The 21,262-nt window shown below is 41.8% G+C and overlaps 1 protein-coding gene across 9 annotated transcripts in view; it reads right to left on the minus strand.

Annotated features, from left to right (window-relative positions):
* Window positions 1–21,262, minus strand: part of LOC146801731 (uncharacterized) — a 55,576-nt gene that overhangs the window by 19,573 nt on the left and 14,741 nt on the right. For 5 of the 9 annotated variants that reach the window (XM_085621202.1, XM_085621200.1, XM_085621207.1 and 2 more), the window contains 4 exons: window positions 20,940–20,975; window positions 15,645–15,680; window positions 9,690–9,725; window positions 5,324–5,359 (listed from right to left, as the gene is read on the minus strand). In XM_085621202.1, coding sequence (XP_085477328.1) covers window positions 5,324–5,359; window positions 9,690–9,725; window positions 15,645–15,680; window positions 20,940–20,975 — 144 coding nt within the window. The remainder of the gene's footprint in view (window positions 1–5,323; window positions 5,360–9,689; window positions 9,726–15,644; window positions 15,681–20,939; window positions 20,976–21,262) is intronic. The other 4 variants (XM_085621205.1, XM_085621203.1, XM_085621206.1 and 1 more) reach the window with 2 other exon arrangements.

Below are 21,262 nucleotides of genomic sequence, written 5' to 3' on the forward strand. Positions count from 1 at the left end.
CCGCGCACAAAAACGCATTTTGAATGCGTGAACACAAAAAAAATCTGCTCCGTTACGGAGCGCAGAGTTTTTCAGTAACTCCGCGTTCTACGCGGAATGAAGAGTTGCCAAAAATCCACAAACTTTTCAAGTAGAGTGGAATTTAAGCCCAGGGTTCCCCCCTATTTCACCAAACTCTATCTGGTAGGTCTATCTTTAAAGGGAGGGGACTGTCATGAATTTGGGTTCTCTCACTCCCTCTTGTGTGATTTTTGTCCTGGGATGTCCTGTTTTGTCACTCGTATTGGCGTCACCCAGGACTATTTGTTCCAAAAATCCTTAACAAGTCACGGTGAAAAATCACTACCCTTTACCCTAGATCCTGATTCTATTTGATCAGTTCTGGAATTTAACCATTTACACCAAGTTGGACCTTTAAGGGGCTTTCCAGCTCATCAGAGTTATTTAAGGCGATGAATATAAGACGGCCTATTGAACTTAGTTCAGCTTCTTTGAATACCTAGTAATGCCGTTCGGACCCTGTAAGGCCCCAGAGGCATTCCAGTTCTTTCTTCATGAGCTCCTATGAGACTTATTGCACATATGTGGATGAAGCACCTAACTGCACTCGACGGTCAACCTTTCATCATTGATTCCGCTAAATCACTAGGAATAACCCTGGATAATAAGCTAAACATGCAGAAGCACATCAGCGCTGCAACAAAAGGAGCACATTTTCAGATAAACACACTGAGAAAATTGAAACCCTTCATACCGGCAAATTAATTCAAACAGGCAGTTAAAACTCTAGCAATTCCCAGAGTTGACTATGGAAGTGTCGCTCTCTGTGGTCTTCCCAAATCAACGACTGCTCCGCTCAGAGCCTCAATCAATACAGCCACCAGACTCGACACAGGCACCAAAAGAAACTGCCACATTTACCCTCACCTTCATGCCCTCAACGAGCTACCTTTTGAGGCCAGAATCCAGTTAAAAATTGCCTGCAAGACACATAAGGCATTACATCACAAAACCCCGAGGTACCTAGCGGAGAAACTAGTACTGTCAGGTGGTAACAGATCTACCAGGAGTTCTAATAACCTTCTACTCAAACCACAACAATTCTCCAAGAAGAAAACATACAATCGTACATTCTCAGGAATGGCCCCCAGGATATGGAATGCCTTACCACCAGAAACAAGACTTAATCCATCCGCTGCATTTTTAAAAAAAGAAGTGAAATCAATTCTCATGTCCAAATTCACTTGAACTTGTCCTATACACTCCTGTAGATATGTGCTAATCTCTAATAGTTACCAGTACTGTATTCACATAATTCATTGTATTTATATGTATATGTCATTACCTATATTTTCTATGTAAAGCGCTCTGATACCCGCAAGGGTCTTGTTTGCGCTATACAAAACCGTCAAAATTAAAAAAAAACCAATATGTGTCATTGTGTAAATAGATGACATTCTCATTTACTCCCCAAATCTGACTGACCATGTGAGTCACATTGAGCCATTCTACATTGTATATGTGAAAACAATCTGTTAGTTAAATTTGAAAACTGTACCATCCACACCTCCATAGTAGAATTTTTGGGTTATTTTCTCTCCCCGGAAACTATAACTACAAATAAGGAAAAGATAGCTGCAATCTTGGATTGGTGTGCACCTACCAAACCTAAGGAAATACAGAGCTTCTTGAGTTTCATAGATATTTATAGGTGATTCATTACCCATTTTTCTGAAATTATTACACCCATTACCAGGCTTTTGAAGAAGAAAGTACCTCCCCACTGATCCGAGGAAGCGGATCAAGCCTTTGCCTTGATTAATGACAAGTTCACATCAACCCCGGTGCTTAGACACCCTGATCCTATGCAGAGTTTTTTTGGCAAAACAGAAAGCTCTCTAAAGTAGAGGTGGTAGTGAGGTTCTTTGGCAGCAAGATAGTAATACAGGACACATGCACCCCTTAGCTAACCTATATAAAAAGCTTTTACTCACAGACCAAAAATACATGATTGCTAAGAGAGAGTTGCTCATCATCAAGTTAGGTTTTCAAGAATTGCAACATTACTTAGTAGGAGCTGCTCATACTGTCATGACATTCACAAATCTTTTAAATCTCTCATGGCTTTAACCCAGAGGAAAATTTTGTAGCTAATGGTTTTTAGTGAATTTGATTTTATGATAACATATCACGCAGGGGCTCAGGAAACAAAAGCAGATACCTTGTCACGGTGGGATAAACCACCCAAGAAACCGACTTCATGCCTCCTCAGAAAATCATCTCACCAAAAACTGTTGTAGGAGTTTGCCCAAAAAAAAACCTTTCTCAAAAGAGTAAAGCAGGAGGCACTTAAGATTGACATGGGAGAGTAGCTGACTGATAATGGCAATAGAATACGTGATGGCCTCTTTTACCATTAATGATAATGGTTTTCCACCTTTTCTAGAGCTAGTGCAGGAAGCTTAGGTTTGGTGTCAGGCTATTAGAAAACCATAGCTAATTGCAAAAGATGGTTCTGTTGGCCCAGCCTGCATAAGATCATACACAACTATGTTCGTTTTTGTCCAACACGCATCCAAACTAAGACTCCCCACTCAGTATCAGTAGGACTCTTATATATTCTACAAGCACCCCATACCTATGGCATAACCTATCCATAAGCTATCAAGACTGCCCTCTTCCCTGTGGCTTAATCTCCTCTTCCCTCCTCTGGATTCTTGTGGTTAGCGCCGGGACGCCCCTTTGTTGGGGCAGCTGTGCGCTTTATAAAAGCGTTTAACATAACATAACATAACATAACAGAAGAGTGGATTTTATCACAGTCCTTCCCAATTCCAACAAACACACTACTGTCTGAGTAACTGTAGACCTGTTTTATAACATGGCACACTTTGCACCTCTAAAGAAACTCCTCATGTCAAAGGATGTGTCCTCGCTTTAGCATGTCATGCAGCTTCATGGTCTTCCTTCTGTTACAATTTCTGATAGGAAGGCACAATTCATCTCTAAATTCAGGCAGAGCTTGTGCACCTCGTTGGACATTGATGCTCGACTCTTGGTTGCCTATCACCCGCAAACCAATCGGCAGGCAGAGCAAGTTCGATAATAATTGGAACACATTATTTGATGTTTGTTAGCCACTAATTCCTTAAAATGGGAACAGATACTCCCTTTAGTAAAATATGCATGCAATAAATCTCAGCCTTGTGCCACTTGTACTTCCCTATTAAACTGTGTAACAGGAAAGGTTCTGCAAGCTCTACCTGCAGATCCACCAAGAAGCCCTGAGAAATATTCTATCTATCCAGAACAATCCTGATCTATTATCTCAAGTCCAAAAACACATTAAACAACTGTTACAAGAGTCAAAGGAACACATGGAGGTGCAAGCCAAGAAACATCAAAAACAGCAGCCTGATTACAAAGGAGATCTGGTATGGCTCTTCACCAAGAACATTAAAATGGAAGGCTTCTGCAAGCTACAGCCCAGGTATCGGGATCCTTTATCAGAGTCATCAACCGAGTGGCAATGAATCTCCACTTGTCTGAGGATTTGGCAATGCATCCAGTGTTTCATGCTCCTTTGGTTCTACCCTATTTGGCTCAAACTTGTCTTGAGGGCCCCTCTCCTCCGATATCAGTAGATAATCACAGAAAGTCTGAGGTCCCTCTCATCTTCTATGACAAGCAAGTCAAGCGTGCCAATTTTACTTGGTGGATGGAAAGGGTACAGGCCAGACGATCATTCATGGGAACCCGCTGCAAATGTCTGCACACTCCGCGTTTTCTGATGCTTTCATGCCTGCTATCCCACCAAGTCCGCCCATCAGCTCGCTCTTTTTTGGAGGGGGTAGTCAAGGATCTTAAAGACCACAAGAATTTGCAATGTTTTAAATCTCTCAAGGCTTTAACCCCGAGGATAATTTGGTGGCTAATCGTTTGTAGTGAATTTGGTTTTATAATAACATATCATCCAGGGGGGAGAAATCCATTACAACGCTGGCATTGCATCGCTATGCCTTTACATCGCGGTCATTAAAATGCAAGTCGTTACAACAACTTGCGCTGGATGGCGCTCTAACCTTAGGAATAGTATGGTTTACTATTCCACACCTTCCCTACTGTACCTAGACTGGAGTTGGAATAGTAATTCATACTATTCCTAAGTCCAGCGCCCTCCAGCGCAAGTCGTTGTGAATGTATGCAATGTAACGTCATACATTCCACCCAGGGTCTCAAGAAACTAAAGCAGATACCCTGTTACAGACGGGGTTATACCACCGAAGAAATGGACTTCGTGCATCCACAGAGCATCATCTTCATAGAACGTGTTCAAGGAGTTTGCCAAAAAGAAGCCTTTTCCAAAAGAGTAAGGCAGGAGGCCCTGCAGATTTACAGAGGAGAATAGTTGACTGATTATGGGAATAGAATACAGGATGTCCTCTTTTACCATCAAAAGAAATGTATTTCCACCTTCCCCAGAGCTCCAGTCCGAGTATCGGATCATTTGTCTATCCTCAGAGGCATCAACCCAGTGGCAATGAAATTCCAGTTGTCTGATGATTTGGCAATGCATTCACTGTTTCATGCTCCTTTGGTTCCACCCTATCAGGCTCAAAATTGTATTGAGGGCCCCTCTCCTCTGATATAAGTAGATGATCACATAAAGTTGAGGTCCATCACATGATGTATGACAAGAGAGCCAAGGGTCGTTAATTTTATTTGGTGGATTGGAAAGGTATGAGCCAGACGATCGTTGATGGAAACCCGCTGCCAATGGTCTGCACACTCTTTTTGGGAGTGGCAGTCAAGGATCTATGTTATCTCAATCCCTCTTTTGTGATTTGTGACCTGAAATTTCGTTGTGTTGCTCATATTGCCATCCCTTGGGCCATTCCTTCAAAGGACCCTTTTTTTATATAGATAATTCGCTGGGGCCTTTTATTTCAAAGACCCTTTATGCTACCATACACTATCCTACGGGGCCTTTTGTCTTTTGTCCCTGTTAGTCCAAGCCCCCATTAAGGCCATATTCATTCCCCGGGTACCTTTATGCCTACTGATTGTCTTAGCCAACTCTCCCTGGGAAAAATCAGTGACACCAACAATCTCTAGAGATATTGGGTATCATGCAGTAGCAGTGGCCATCTTGCTTGAGCACGGTAAAAATCCTGCGCCCAAACCATGATGCCCTGAATGTCTTCATTCTTTTTGAGGAGAGTGGTTCTCTCTTCCCGTCCTTGCTTGAAAATCTGCATTCTCTCCTGAAGACCTCCAACATAGAAGACTGATACTCCACCTGGAGTCCCCACTAGCTCCTTACCTTGATGTGGGTGTCCTCCCACGTGGTGAGTTCTTCCTGAGAGAGAAAAAGGAGAAAGAGCAGCATTAAACTGTTTTTAAAATTCAGTATGGAGCTAACTAAAAATTAAACCAAGACTAAGATTAGTGCACTTGCTGATGTTTCTTCTTTTCTTCGCTTTCAACTAACATTGAGAATTTCTAAGAATAGAAAACATGGAACTAACGTTTTAGAGCCATTTTAATCAAATGTAAGTAACTAACAAGTTTATCCTCTCCTGCTCAGTGTTGAGAACGGGACTCAGTGACGGTTCTGAAGTAAGGACCAGAAACCCCAGTAGTGGTTGCAGTTTATAGACCATAAGTACACAGATATTTGTACGGAATGATTATTTGTTTGTAGGGAGAGTTTATGTACAGTAACTTGAACACTTTGGGTACACTAAGGTCTCTCTCTCTCTTGTGAATCAATAACAGGTATACAGCATCAGTCTGAGACAAGCAATGTTCTGACAGAAGACCCGTAGCAATCAGATTAAGGGATGTTTTCTGTAGGAGAATGAAGCAATAGGGAAAAGACTGAAGTGTAGAGTAAGAAAAATGGGTGGCAAATGGGTGGGAGCAGCAGCAAAGAGGGTGAGAAAGACAGCAGGAGCATTAAAAAAGGTGGGTAAGAGAGCAGGAAGAGGCTTGAGAAAAGAGTGGTGCAGAAGCAGGAAGAGAAAGAAGAATGCAGCAGAGGAGAGGGGACCTGGAAGAACACAGATGCTGGAGCTGTCTGAGGGCCAACAGAGGTAGGTAGAGAGCTGGACCTGGGCGCCTGCTGACTAAAAACTGGTTGCTGAGATCCAGTGGGCAGTCTAAAAAAGGACTTCTCTCTTCTATAGGGGGCTGTGGGACAATTTAAAGTAGTCCTATGCTGATATTTAAGCCCCCCCAAAAAATTACTCCGAGTTTATAGACCATGTGGTCAAATTAGATCACCGACTAAATACCTTAGAGCTTATGCAGATAGGAGGTGTTTGATGTCCCTTTTCAAGTGACGGAAAAAGAGCAAAGACAAAAGTTAAATCTATACCTCTATTGCAATAAGGCTGAGCACTGTGCCCGAACTGCTTAACAGAGCCTAAAACTGTGTGCAGTAGCAGTTGTCAATCAACAGATTACGGAAAACAAGAAAGATCGGCAGCATTTTGGCTAAAGACCTCTCAATATTTGGCTAGCACCATGGGAAATATCCCATGTCAGCTAACCATCCTGGTCACAGTAATCATTTGACCTCAATACCAAAAGGTCTTGTTCATGTTACCAGATTCAGGAGCTTCTGGTAAATTACTGTATCTTATTCGTGCAAATTCCCTAAAATACCTTGATTAAAAAAAGACAAACTTGAACCTGTGTGAGCAGTTGAAGGCTCAGAGCTCTCATCATATGCAATCCAATCACAAACTATACCTTTGTCTTTGGTGTGTGAAAATAGCCCCAGTAAGACCCTGACATTTGATCTCATAGACACTCCCACCTTTTGGACAATCTTGGTGGTGCCTTGATTGCACACCAAATCCTCATATTGCTTGGGCTCCACTTTGGTGAGCTTGTGGTTGCGGCATTGTTGATCCATATGCAATAAAACCGCTCAAGACCTAAAATCTCCTTTGACCTGTGCAATTATTGACCAGGGAACTGTCCTGGACCTACCCATCAAATATTAAGATTTTCAGGACGTCTTTGACAAAATAAGGCCACTCATTTGCCTGCCCATAGGGAGTTTGACTATAGAATCAATCTAATTCCTGGGGCTGTTCCAGTGTGTGATAGAACTTACGCCCTGCCCGATTCAGAAACTTATCATCTAAAGAGCTATTTAGAAGAATTACGAGACATTGGTTTCATCCACCATTCTTCCTAAACCTGCATTCTTCCCTTTGTTCGTTGTCCCGTAGAAAGAATGCTGAATTGTGCATGTATTTATTACAGGGTGCTTAGCAAAGTCAAGGTGAAAAATCGCTAACTTTACCCTTGACCCTGGTTCTATTTGATATGGAGTGAAATATAACTATTTACACCAAATCGGACCAATAAGGGTCTTACCAACTCATCAAAGTTAAAGAAGGCGATGAATGGAAGACGACCTTTTATTCTAAGTTCAGCCTTGTTCAAAACATAGCAATATCATTCGGACTCTGTAAAGACCCAGCAGCGTTCCAGATATTTATATATGAGGTCCGAACAAATGCATTGCACATATGTGGCATTGTGTACACAGACGACATCCTCATTTACTCCCAGAATCTGAGTGACCATGTAACTCAAGTTGGGCTGTTCTAAAACTTCTTGGTGAAAACAATCTGTTTTTTAAATTAAAAACTGTACCTTCCACACCTCCATAGTAGAATATTTGGGTTACGTTCTCTCCCCAGAAGGCATAACTATGGATAAGACAAAGGTAGCTTCATTCTTGGATTGGTGAGCACCTACCAAAATTAAGGAAATACAGAGCTTCATGGGGTTCGCAGATTTTCATAGGCGATTTTTTATCAATTTTTCAGAAATTATTAGATCCATTAACACACTTGTGAAGAAGAAAGGACCTCCCTACTCATCCAGGGAATCAGATCAAGCCTTCGCCCTGCTTAATAACAAGTCAGATTAGTCCGTGTGCTTAGGCACCCTGATCCTATGCAGTGTTGTTTTGTCACAACAGATGTCTATCAAGTAGTGGTGGGGGTGAGGTTCTTCTGCAGGTAGATAGTTACACAAGACACATGCATCCCTTAGGTAACATATTTAAAAAGCTGTTACTGGCAGAACAAAAATACCTGATAGCTAAGAGAGAGTCTCTCATCATCAAGTTGGATTTTCAAGAATTGCAACATTACTTATTAGGAGCTGCTCATACTGTCATGACATTTAAAGACCACAAGAATTCGTAATTTTTTAAATCTCTCAAGGCTTTAACCCAGAGGACAATTTGGTGGCTTATGGTTTGTAGTGAATTTGGTTTTATAATAACATATCACCCAGGGGGGAGACATCGATTACAATGCTGGCATTGCATTGCTATGCCTTTACATCGCGGTCATTACAACGCAAGTCGTTACAACAACTTGCGCTGGATGGCGCTCTAACCTAAGGAATAGTATGATTTACTATTCCACACCTTCCCTACTGTACCTAGACTGGAGTTGGAATAGTAAATCATACTATTGCTAAGTCCAGCGCCCTCCAAGCAAGTCGTTGTAACGAACGTGATGTAAAATACCGCTTTGTGAATGTATGCAATGTAACGTCATACATTCAACCCAGGGGCTCAAGAAACTAAAGCAGATACCCTGTCAGAGACGGGGTTATACCACCGAAGAAATGGACTTCCTGCATCCACAGAGCATCATCTTCCCAGAACGTGTTCTAGGAGTTTGCCAAAAAGAAGCCTTTCTCAAAAGAGTAAGGCAGGAGGCCCTTCAGATTTACAGAGGAGAATAGTTGACTGATTATGGGAATAGAATACAGGATGTCCTCTTTTACCATCAAAAGAAATGTATTTCCACCTTCCCCAGAGCTCCAGTCCGAGTATCGGATCATTTGTCTATCCTCAGAGTCATCAACCCAGTGGCAATTAAATTCCAGTTGTCTGATGATTTGGCAATGCATTCACTGTCTCATGCTCCTTTGGTTCTACCATATCAAGCTCAGAATTGTATTGAGGGCCCCTCTCCTCTGATATAAGTAGATGATCACAGAAAGTTTGAGGTCCATCACATGATGTATGACAAGAGAGCCAAGGGTCAGTAATTTTATTTGGTGGATTGGAACGGTATGAGCCAGACAATCGTTCATGGGAACCCGCTGCCAATGTCTGCACACTCTTTTGTGGAGTGGCAGTCAAGGATCTATGTTATCTCAATCCCTCTTTTGTGATTTGTGACCTGGAATTTCGTTGTGTTGCTCATATTGCCATCCCTTGGGCCATTCCTTCAAAGGACCCTTTTTTTTTTTTATAATAGATCATTCGCTGGGGCCTTTTATTTCAAAGATCCTTTATGCTACCATACACTATCCTACGGGGCCTTTTGTCTTTTGTCCCTGTTAGTCCAAGCCCCCATTAAGGCCATATTCATTCCCCAGGTACCTTTTTCCCTACCGATTGTTTTAGCCCACTCTCCCTGGGAAAAATCAGTTACACCAACAATCTCTAGAGAATTTGGGTATCATGCTGTAGCAGTGGCCATCTTGCTTGAGCACAGTAAAAATCCTGCACACAAACCATGATGCCCTGAATGTCTTCATTCTTTTTGAGGAGAGTCCTTGCTTGAAAATCCTCATTCTCTCCTGAAGACCTCCAGCCTAGAAGACTGATACTCCACCTGGAGTCCCCACAAGCTCCTTACCTGGACGTGGGTGTCCTCCCACATGGTGAGGTCCTCCTGAGAGAGAAAAAGGATAAAGAGCAGCATTAACATGTTTTTAAGATTCAGTATGGAGCTAACTGAAAATTAAACCAAGACTAAGATTAGTGCACTAGCTGATGTTTCTTCTTTTCTTCGCGTTCAACTCACATTGGGAATTACTAAGAATAGAAAACAAGGGACTAACTTTTTAGAGCATTTTAATCAAATGTAAGTAACTAACAAGTTTATCCTCTCCTGCTCAGTGTTGAGAAAGGGACTCAGTGACGATTCTGAAGTAAGGACCAGAAACCCCAGTAGTGGCTACAGTTTATAGACCAATAGTACACAGATATTTGTACGGAATGATTATTTGTGTGAAAGGAGAGTTTATGTACAGTAACTTGAACACTTTGGGTAAACTAAGGTCTCTCTATCTCTTGTGAATCAATAACAGGTATACAGCACCAGTCTGAGACAAGCAACGTTCTGACAGAAGACCCTTAGCAATCAGATTAGGAGATGTTCTCTGTAGGAGAATGAAGCAATAGGGAAAAGACTGAAGTGTAGAGTAAGAAAAATGGGTGGCAAATGGGTGGGAGCAGCAGCAAAGAGGGTGAGCAAGACAGCAGGAGCATTAAAAAAGGTGGGTAAGAGAGCAGGAAGAGGCTTGAGAAGATAGTGGTGCAGAAGCAGGAAGAGAAAGAAGAATGCACAGAGGAGAGGGGACCTGGAAGAACACAGATGCTGGAACTGTCCGAGGGCCAACAGAGGTAGGTAGAGAACTGGACCTGGGCGCCTGCTGACTAAAAACTGGATGTATGACGTTACAACGCATGCTGTTACAACGCATGCTGTTACAATGAAAGTTTTACAACGCGAGTGCATTGACAACGCAGGACATTACAACGCAAGTCTTTACATCGACTTGCACTAGATGGCGTGCTAACATTAAAAAAGTGTAATTTACTATTCCAACTCCAGTCCACGTAACAGTAGGGAAGGTGTTGGGATAGTAAACTACACTATTTTAAATGTTAGCATGCCATCTAGTGCAAGTCGATGTAAAGACTTGCGTTGTAATGTCCTGCGTTGTCAATGCACTCGCGTTGTAACAGTTTCGTTGTAATGGTAGTGCGTTGTAAAAGTTGCATTGTAAAGGTAGTTCCCCCTAAAAACTGGTTGCTGAGATCCAGTGGGCGGAGTAAACAAGGACTTCTCTCTTCTATAGCGGGCTGTGGGACAATTTAAAGTAGTCCTATGCTGATATTGTTGCCCCCCAAAAACATTACTCCGAGTTTATAGACCAGGTGGTCAAATTAGATCACCGACTAAATACCTTAGAGCTTATGCAGATAGGAGGTGTTTGGTGTCCCTTATCAAGTGAGGGAAAAAGAGCAAAGACAAAAGTTAAATCTATACCTTTATTGCAATAAGGCTGAGCACTGTGCCCAGGACTGCTTAACAGAGCCTAAAACTGTGTGCAGTAGCAGTTGTCAATCAACAGATTACGAAAACAAGAAAGATCGGCAGCATTTTGGCTAAAGACCTCTCAATATTTGGCTAGCACCATCGGAAATATCCCATGTCAGCTAACCATCCTGGTCACAGTAATCATTTGACCTCAATACCAAAAGGTTTTGTTCATGTTACTAGATTCAGGAGCTTCTGTCAATTTCTCGTATCTTATTCTTGCAACTTCCCTAAAATCCCTTGAATAAAAAAAGACAAACTTGAGCCTGTGTGAGCAGTTGATGGCTCAGAGCTCTCATCATATACAATTCAATCACAAACTATACCTTTGTCTTTGGTTTGTGAAAATAGCCACACTAAGACCGTGACATTTGATCTCATAGACACTCCCACATTTGGGACAATTTTGGTGGTGCCTTGATTGCACACCTAATCCTGATATTGCTTGGGCTCTACTTTTGTGAGCTTGTGGTTGCGGCATTGTTGATCCATATGCAATAAAACCGCTCGAGACCTAAACTCTCCTTTGACCTGTGCAATTATTGACAAGGGAACTGTCCTGGACCTACCCATCGAATATTAAGATTTTCAGGACGTCTTTGACAAAATAAGGTCACAAATTTGCCTGCCCATTGGGAGTTTGACTATAGAATCAATCTAATTCCTGGGGTTGTTCCACTGTGTGATAGAACTTACGCCCTGCCCGATTTAGAAACTTATTATCTAAAGAGCTATCTAGAAGAATTACTAGACATTGGTTTCATCCACCATTCTTCCTAAACCTGCATTCTTCCCTTTGTTTGTTGTCCCGTAAAAAGAATGCTGAATTGTGCATGTATTTGTTACAGGGTGGTTAGCAAAGTCAAGGTGAAAAATCGCTACCCTTTACTCTTGACCCTGGTTCTTTTTGATATGGAGTGGAATTTAACCATTTACACCAAATTGGACCTGTGATGGGCTTAACAAATCATCAAAGTTAAAGAAGGCGATGAATTGAAGACAACCTTTTATTCTAAGTTCAGCCTTGTTCAATACATAGCAATATCATTCGGACTCTGTAAAGACCCAGCAGCGTTCCAGATATTTATATATGAGCAGCCGCGGTCGGTAGTAGGAGTAACTGCAGGGCGGTGACGTGGGGAGGGGGAGGGGCAGGGTGGGGGGTAGTAAACCATGGATTACGGAGGTTTACAGGTAAATTAACATATAAATTAATAAAACAAATTTCGTTGCGTGCACTGCATCGCATTTGGGGATGCAGTGCACGGAACGAAATTCGTTTTATTAATTTATAAGTTAACTTACCTGTAAAACTCCGTAATCCATAGTTTACTACCCCCCTCCCCAAGTCACCGCCCTGCAGTTACTCCTACTACCGACCGCGGCTGTATATGAGGTCCGAACAAACGTATTGCACATATGTGGCATTGTGTACACAGACAACATCCTCATTTACTCCCAGAATCTGAGTGACCATATAACTCACGTTGGGCTGATCTAAAACTTTTCTGTGAAAACAATCTGTTTTCTAAATTAAAAACTGTACCTTCCACACCCATTGTAGAATATTTGGGTTATATTCTCTCCCCAGAAAGCATAAATATGGATAAGTAAAAGGTAGCTGCATTCTTAGATTGGTGAGCACCTACCAAAATTAAGGAAATACAGAGCTTCATGGGGTTCGCAGATTTTTATAGGGGATTTTTTACCCATTTTTCAGAAATTATTAGATCCATTAACACGCTTGTGAAGAAGAAAGTACCTCCCTACTTATCCAAGGAATCAGAGCAAGCCTTCGCCTTGCTTAATACCAAGTCAGATCAGTCCCTGTGCTTAGGCACCCTTGATCCTATGCAGAGTGTTTTTGTAACAACAGCTGCCTATCAAGTAGTGGTGGGGGTGAGGTTCTTCTGCAGGTAGATGTTACACAGGACAAATGCATCCCTTAGCTAACTTATTTAAAAGGCTGTTACTGGCACAACAAAAATACATGATTGCTAAGAGAGAGTCTCTCATCATCAAGTTGGGTTTTCAAGAATTGCAACATTACTTATTAGGATCTGCTCATACTGTCATGACATTTAAAGACCACAAGAATTTGCAATTTAAAAAATCTCTCAAGGCTTTAACCCAGAGGAAAATTTAGTGGCTAATGATTTGTAGTGAATTTGGTTTTATAATAACAATTCCCCTAGGGGCACACATCCATTACAACGCTGGCATTGCATCGCAATGCCGTTACATTGCGGTCATTACACCGCAAGTCATTACAACGACTTGCGCTGGATGGCGCTCTAACCTAAGGAATAGTATGATTTACTATTTCACACCTTCCCTACTGTACCTAGACTGGAGTTGGAATAGTAAATCATACTATTCCTAAGTCCAGCGCCCTCCAGCGCAAGTCATTGTAACCAACGTGATGTATAATACCGCTTTGTGAATGTATGCAATGTAACGTCATACATTCCACCCAGGGGTTCAAGAAGCAAAAGCAGATACCCTGTCAGAGACGGGGTTATACCACCGAAGACATGGACTTCGTGCATCCACAGAGCATCATCTTCCCAGAAAGTGTTCTAGGAGTTTGTCAAAAAGAAGCCTTTCTCAAAAGAGTAAGGCAGGAGGCCCTTCAGATTTACAGAGGAGAATAGTTGACTGATTATGGGAATAGAATACAGGATGTCCTCTTTTACCATCAAAAGAAATGTATTTCCACCTTCCCCAGAGTTAGTGCAGGAAGCTTTAATTTGGTGTCTTGATACCCCTCTAACTGGAAATCCAGGTATTTAGAAAACAGTAGCAAATTGTAAAAGATGGTTCTGGTGGCACAGCCGGCCTAAGGACATACACAACTATGTTCATTCTTGTCCAATACGCATCCAAAATAAGACTCCCCCATCTCAGTGCCACTAGGACTCTTATATCTTCTCCAAGCCTCCCCATACGTACGGCATAACAGAAGCGTGGATTTTATCACAGTCCTTCCCAATTCCAACAAACATACTACGGTCTAGGTAACTGTAGACCTGTTTTCTAACATGGCACACTTTGTATCTCGAAAGAAACTCCTCATGTCAAAGGATGTGTCCTCTCTTTTGCTTCAGCATGTCATACAGCTTCATGGTCTCCCTTCTGTTATATTTTTTTATAGGAGGGCACAATTCATCTCTAATTTCTGGCAGAGGTTGTGCACCTCGTTGGACATTGATGCTAAACTCTGGTTGCCTATCACCCGCAAACCAACTAGCAGGCAGAGCAAGTCAAAAAGTAATTGGAACAGATTATTTAATGTTTTTACCTACTACTTCCTCAGAATGGAAACAGATACTCCCTTTCGTAAAATTTGCATACAATAACTCTCAGCCAAGGGCCACTGGTAGTTCCCTATTTCACTATGTAACAAGAAAGCTTCTGGAAGCTCTACCTGTAGATCCACCAAGAAGCCCTGAGCAATGTTTCATTTATCCAGGACAATCATGACTTTTTATCTGAAGTCCAAATACACATTAAACAATGGGTACCAGAGTCAAAGGAACACATGGAGGTGCAAGCCAAGAAACATAAAAAACATCAGCCTAATTACAAAGGAGATTTTGTATGGCTCTCCACTAAGAACATTAAAATGGAAGGACTCTGCAAGCTCCAGCCCAAGTAGCGGATCATTTGTCTATCCTCAGAGTCATCAACCCAGTGGCAATGAAATTCCAGTTGTCTGATGATTTGGCAATGAATTCACAGTTTCATGCTCCTTTGGCTCTACCCTATCGGGCTCAAAATTGTATTGAGGGCCCCTCTCCTCTGATATAAGTAGATTATCACATAAAGTTTGAGGTCCATCACATGATGTATGACAAGAGAGCTAAGGGTCGTTAATTGTATTTGGGGAATTGGAAAGGTATGGGCCAGACGATCGTTCATGGGAACCCGCTGCCAATGGTCTGCACACTCTTTTTTGGAGTGGCAGTCAAGGACCTATGTTATCTCAATCCCTCTTTTGTGATTTGTGACCTGGAATTTTGTTCTGTTGCTCATATTGTCATCCCTTGGGACATTCCTTCAAAGGACCCTTTGTTTTATAATAGATCATTTGCTGGGGCCTTTTATTTCAAAGACCCTTTATGCTACCATACACTATCTTCCGGGGTATTTTGCCTTTTGTTCCTGTTGGTCCAAGCCCCCATTAAGGTCATATTCATTTCCCGGGTACCTTCTTGCCTACTGATTGTCTTATCCCACTCTCCCTGGGAAAAATCAGCAACACCAACAATCTCTAGAGAATTTGGGTATCATGCAGTAGCAGTGACTATCTTGCGTGACCACGGTAAAAATCCTGCGCCCAAACCATGATGCCCTGAATGTTTTCATTCTTTTTGAGGAGAGTGGTTCTATCTTCCCGTCCTTGCTTGAAAATCTGCATTCTCTCCTGAAGACCTCCAGCCTAGAAGACTGATACTCCACCTGGAGTCCCCACAAGCTCCTTACCTGGATGTGGGTGTCCTCCCACGTGGTGAGTTCTTCCTGAGAGAGAAAAAGGATAAAGAGCAGCATTAACATGTTTTTAAGATTCAGTATGGAGCTAACTAAAAATTAAACCAAGACTAAGATTAGTGCACTTGCTGATGTTTCTTCTTTTCTTCGCGTTCAACTAACATTGAGAATTTCTAAGAATAGAAAACATGGAACTAACGTTTTAGAGCCATTTTAATCGAATGTAGGTAACTGACAAGTTTATCCTCTCCTGCTCAGTGTTGAGAACGGGACTCAGTGACGGTTCTGAAGTAAGGACCAGAAACCCCAGTAGTGGTTACAGTTTATTGACCATAAGTACACAGATATGTGTACGGAATGATTATTTGTTTGTAGGGAGAGTTTATGTACAGTAACTTGAACACTTTGGGTAAACTAAGGTCTCTCTATCTCTTGTGAATCAATAACAGGTATACAGCACCAGTCTGAGACAAGCAACGTTCTGACAGAAGACCCTTAGCAATCAGATTAAGAGATGTTTTCTGTAGGAGAATGAAGCAATAGGGAAAAGACTGAAGTGTAGAGTAAGAAAAATGGGTGGAAAATGGGTGGGAGCAGCAGCAAAGAGGGTGAGAAAGAAAGCAGGAGCAATAAAAAAGGTGGGTAAGAGAGCAGGAAGAGGCTTGAGAAGAGAGTGGTGCAGAAGCAGGAAGAGAAAGAAGAATGCAGCAGAGGAGAGGGGACCTGGAAGAACACAGATGCTGGAGCTGTCCGAGGGCCAACAGAGGTAGGTAGAGAGCTAGACCTGGGCGCCTGCTGACTAAAAACTGGCTGCTGAGATCCAGTGGGCAGTCTAAAAAAGGACTTCTCTCTTCTATAGGGGGCTGTGTGACAATTTAAAGTAGTCTTATGCTGATATTGTTGCCCCCCCCAACAATTACTCCGAGTTTATAGACCATGTGGTCAAATTAGATCACCGACTAAATACCTTAGAGCTTATGCAGATAGGAGGAGTTTGACGTCCCTTATCAAGTGAGGGAAAAAGAGCAAAGACAAAAGTTAAATCTATACCTCTATTGCAATAAGGCTGAGCACTGTGCCCGGGACAGCTTAACAGAGCCTAAAACTGTGTGCAGTAGCAGTTGTCAATCAACAGATTATGTAAAACAAGAAAGATCGGCAGCATTTTGGCTAAAGACCTCTCAATATTTGGCTAGCACCATGGGAAATATCCCATGTCAGCTAACCATCCTGGTCACATTAATCATTTGACCTCAATACCAAAAGGTCTTGTTCATGTTACTAGATTCAGGAGCTTCTGGCAATGTCTTGTATCTTATTCTTGCAACTTCCCTAAAATCCATTGAATAAAAAAAGACAAATTTGAACCAGTGTGAGCAGTTGATGGCTCAGAGCTCTCATCATATACAATTCAATCACAAACTATACCTTTGTCTTTGGTTTGTGAAAATAGCCACACTAAGACCCTGACATTTGATCTCAGAGACACTCCCACATTTGGGACAAGTTTGGTGGTGCCTTGATTGCTCACCTAATCCTCATATTGCTTGGGCTCTACTTTTGTGAGCTTGTGGTTGCGGCATTGTTGATCCATATGCAATAAAACCGCTCAAGACCTAAAATCTCCTTTGACGTGTGCAATTATTGACCAGGGAACTGTCCTGGACCTACCCATCGAATATTAAGATTTTCAGGACGTCTTTGACAAAATAAGGCCACTCATTTGCCTGCCCATAGGGAGTTTGACTATAGAATCAGTCTAATTCCTGGGTTTGTTCCACTGTGTGATAGAACTTACGCCCTGCCCGATTCAGACACTTATATTCTGAAGAGCTATCTAGAAGAATTACTAGACATTGGTTTCATCCACCATTCTTCCTAAACCTGCATTCTTCCCTTTGTTTGTTGTCCTATAAAAAGAATGCTGAATTGTGCATGTATTTGTTACAGGGTGGTTAGTAAAGTCAAGGTGAAAAATCGCTACCCTTTACTCTTGACCCTGGTTCTATTTGATATGGAGTGGAATTTAACCATTTACACCAAATTGGACCTATGATGGGCTTACCAACTCATCAAAGTTAAAGAAGGCGATGAATTGAAGACAACCTTTTATTCTAAGTTCAGCCTTGTTCAATACATAGCAATATCATTCGGACTCTGTAAAGACCCAGCAGCGTTCCAGATATTTATATATGAGGTCCGAACAAACGTATTGCACATATGTGGTATTGTGTACACAGACAACATCCTCATTTACTCCCAGAATCTGAGTGACCATGTAACTCACGTTGGGCTGTTCTAAAACTTCTCTGTGAAAACAATCTGTTTTTTAAATTAAAAACTGTACCTTCCACACCTTCATTGTAGAATATTTGGGTTATATTCTCTCCCCAGAAGGCATAAATATGGATAAGTAAAAGGTAGCTGCATTCTTGGATTGGTGAGCACCTACCAAAATTAAGGAAATATAGAGCTTCATGGGGTTCGCAGATTTTTATAGGCAATTTTTTAGCCATTTTTCAGAAATTATTAGATCCAGTAACATGCTTGTGAAGAAGAAAGTACCTCCCTACTTATCCAAGGAATCAGATCAAGCTTTCGCCTTGCTTAATAACAAGTCAGATCAGTCCCTGTGCTTAGGCACCCTTGATCCTATGCAGAGTTTTTTTGTCACAACAGCTGCCTATCAAGTAGTGGTGGGGGTGAGGTTCTTCTGCAGGTAGATAGTTACACAGGACAAATGCATCCCTTAGCTAACCTATTTAAAAGGCTGTTACTGACAGAACAAAAATACATGATTGCTAAGAGAGAGTCTCTCATCATCAAGTTGGGTTTTCAAGAATTGCAACATTACTTATTAGGAGCTGCTCATACTGTCATGACATTTAAAGACCACAAGAATTTGCAATTTTTTAATTCTATCAAGGCTTTAACCCAGAGGACAATTTAGTGGCTAATGGTTTGTAGTGAATTTGGTTTTATAATAACTATTCACCTAGGGGGACACATCCATTAAAACGCTGGCATTGCATCGCAATGCCTTTACATCGCGGTCATTACACCACAAGTCATTACAACGACTTGCGCTGGATGGCGCTCTAACCTAAGGAATAGTATGATTTACTTTTCCACACCTTCCGTACTGTACCTAGACTGGAGTTGGAATAGTAAATCATACTATTACTAAGTCCAGCGTCCTCTAGCGCAAGTCATTGTAACCAACGTGATGTATAATACCGCTTTGTGAATGTATGCAATGTAACATCATACATTCCACCCAGGGGCTCAAGACGCAAAAGCAGATACCCTGTCACAGACGGGGTTATACCACCGAAGAAATGGACTTTGTGCATCCACAGAGCATCATCTTCCCAGAATGTGTTCTAGGAGTTTGTCAAAAAGAAGCCTTTCTCAAAAGAGTATGGCAGGAGACCCTTCAGATTTACAGAGGAGAATAGTTGACTGATTATGGGAATAGAATACAGCACGTCCTCTTTTACCATCAAAGAAATGTATTTCCAACTTCCCCAGAGTTAGTGCAGGAAGCTTTAATTTGGTGTCTTGATAGCCCTCTAACTGGAAATCCAGGTATTTAGAAAACAGTAGCAAATTGTAAAAGATGGTTCTGGTGGCACAGCCGGCCTAAGGACATACACAACTATGTTCATTCTTGTCCAATACGCATCCAAAATAAGACTCCCCCATCTCAGTGCCACTAGGACTCTTATATCTTCTCCAAGCCTCCCCATACGTACGGCATAACAGAAGCGTGGATTTTATCACAGTCCTTCCCAATTCCAACAAACATACTACGGTCTGGGTAACTGTAGACCTGTTTTCTAACATGCAACACTTTGTATCTCGAAAGAAACTCCTCATGTCAAAGGATGTGTCCTCTCTTTTGCTTCAGCATGTCATACAGCTTCATGGTCTCCCTTCTGTTATATTTTTTTATAGGAGGGCACAATTCATCTCTAATTTCTGGCAGAGGTTGTGCACCTCGTTGGACATTGATGCTCAACTCTGGTTGCCTATCACCCGCAAACCAACTAGCAGGCAGAGCAAGTCAAAAAGTAATTGGAACAGATTATTTAATGTTTTTACCTACTACTTCCTCAGAATGGAAACAGATACTCCCTTTCGTAAAATTTGCATACAATAACTCTCAGCCAAGTGCCACTGGTAGTTCCCTATTTCACTATGTAATAAGAAAGCTTCTGGAAGCTCTACCTGCAGATCCACCAAGAAGCCCTGAGCAATGTTTCATTTATCCAGGACAATCATGATTTTTTATCTGAAGTCCAAATACACATTAAACAATGGGTACGAGATTCAAAGGAACACATGGAGGTGCAAGCCAAGAAACATAAAAAACATCAGCCTAATTACAAAGGAGATTTTGTATGGCTCTCCACTAAGAACATTGAAATGTAAGGACTCTGCAAGCTCCAGCCCAAGTAGCGGATCATGTGTCTATCCTCAGAGTCATCAACCCAGTGGCAATGAAATTCCAGTTGTCTGATGATTTGGCAATTAATTCACTGTTTCATGCTCCTGTGGTTCTACCCTATTGGGCTCAAAATTGTATTGAGGGCCCCTCCCCTCTGATATAAGTAGATTATCACATAAAGTTTGAAGTCCATCACATGATGTATGACAAGAGAGCTAAGGGTCGTTAATTGTATTTGGTGAATTGGAAAGGTATGGGCCAGACGATCGTTTATGGGAACCCGCTGCCAATGGTCTGCACACTCTTTTTTGGAGTGGCAGTCAAGGATCTATGTTATCTCAATCCCTCTTTTGTGATTTGTGACCTGGAATTTTGTTCTGTTGCTCATATTGCCATCCCTTGGGCCATTCCTTCAAAGGACCCTTTGTTTTATAATAGATTATTTGCTGGGGCCTTTTATTTCAAAGACCCTTTATGCTACCATACACTATCCTCCGGGGTGTTTTGTCTTTTGTTCCTGTTGGTCCAAGCCCCCATTAGGATCATATTTATTCCCCGGGTACCTTCTTGCCTACTGATTGTCTTAGCCCACTCTCCCTGTGAAAAAATCAGCGACACCAACAATCTCTAGAGAATTTGGGTATCATGCAGTAGCAGTGACTATCTTGCGTGACCACGGTAAAAATCCTGCGCCCAAACCATGATGCCCTGAATGTTTTCATTCTTTTTGAGGAGAGTGGTTCTATCTTCCCGTCCTTGCTTGAAAATCTGCATTCTCTCCTGAAGACTTCCAGCCGTGAAGACTGATACTACACCTGGAGTCCCCACAAGCTCCTTACCTGGATGTGGGTGTCCTCCCACGTGGTGAGTTCTTCCTGAGAGAGAATAAGGATAAAGAGCAGCATTAACATGTTTTTAAGATTCAGTATGGAGCTAACTAAAAATTAAACCAAGACTAAGATTAGTGCACTTGCTGATGTTTCTTCTTTTCTTCGCGTTCAACTAACATTGAGAATTTCTAAGAATAGAAAACATGGAACTAACGTTTTAGAGCCATTTTAATCAAATGTAAGTAACTAACAAGTTTATCCTCTCCTGCTCAGTGTTGAGAACGGAACTCAGAGACGGTTCTGAAGTAAGGACCAGAAACCCCAGTAGTGGT

This window comes from Triturus cristatus, chromosome 8 (genome assembly GCF_964204655.1).
Source record: "Triturus cristatus chromosome 8, aTriCri1.1, whole genome shotgun sequence".
NCBI lineage: Eukaryota > Metazoa > Chordata > Amphibia > Caudata > Salamandridae > Triturus > Triturus cristatus.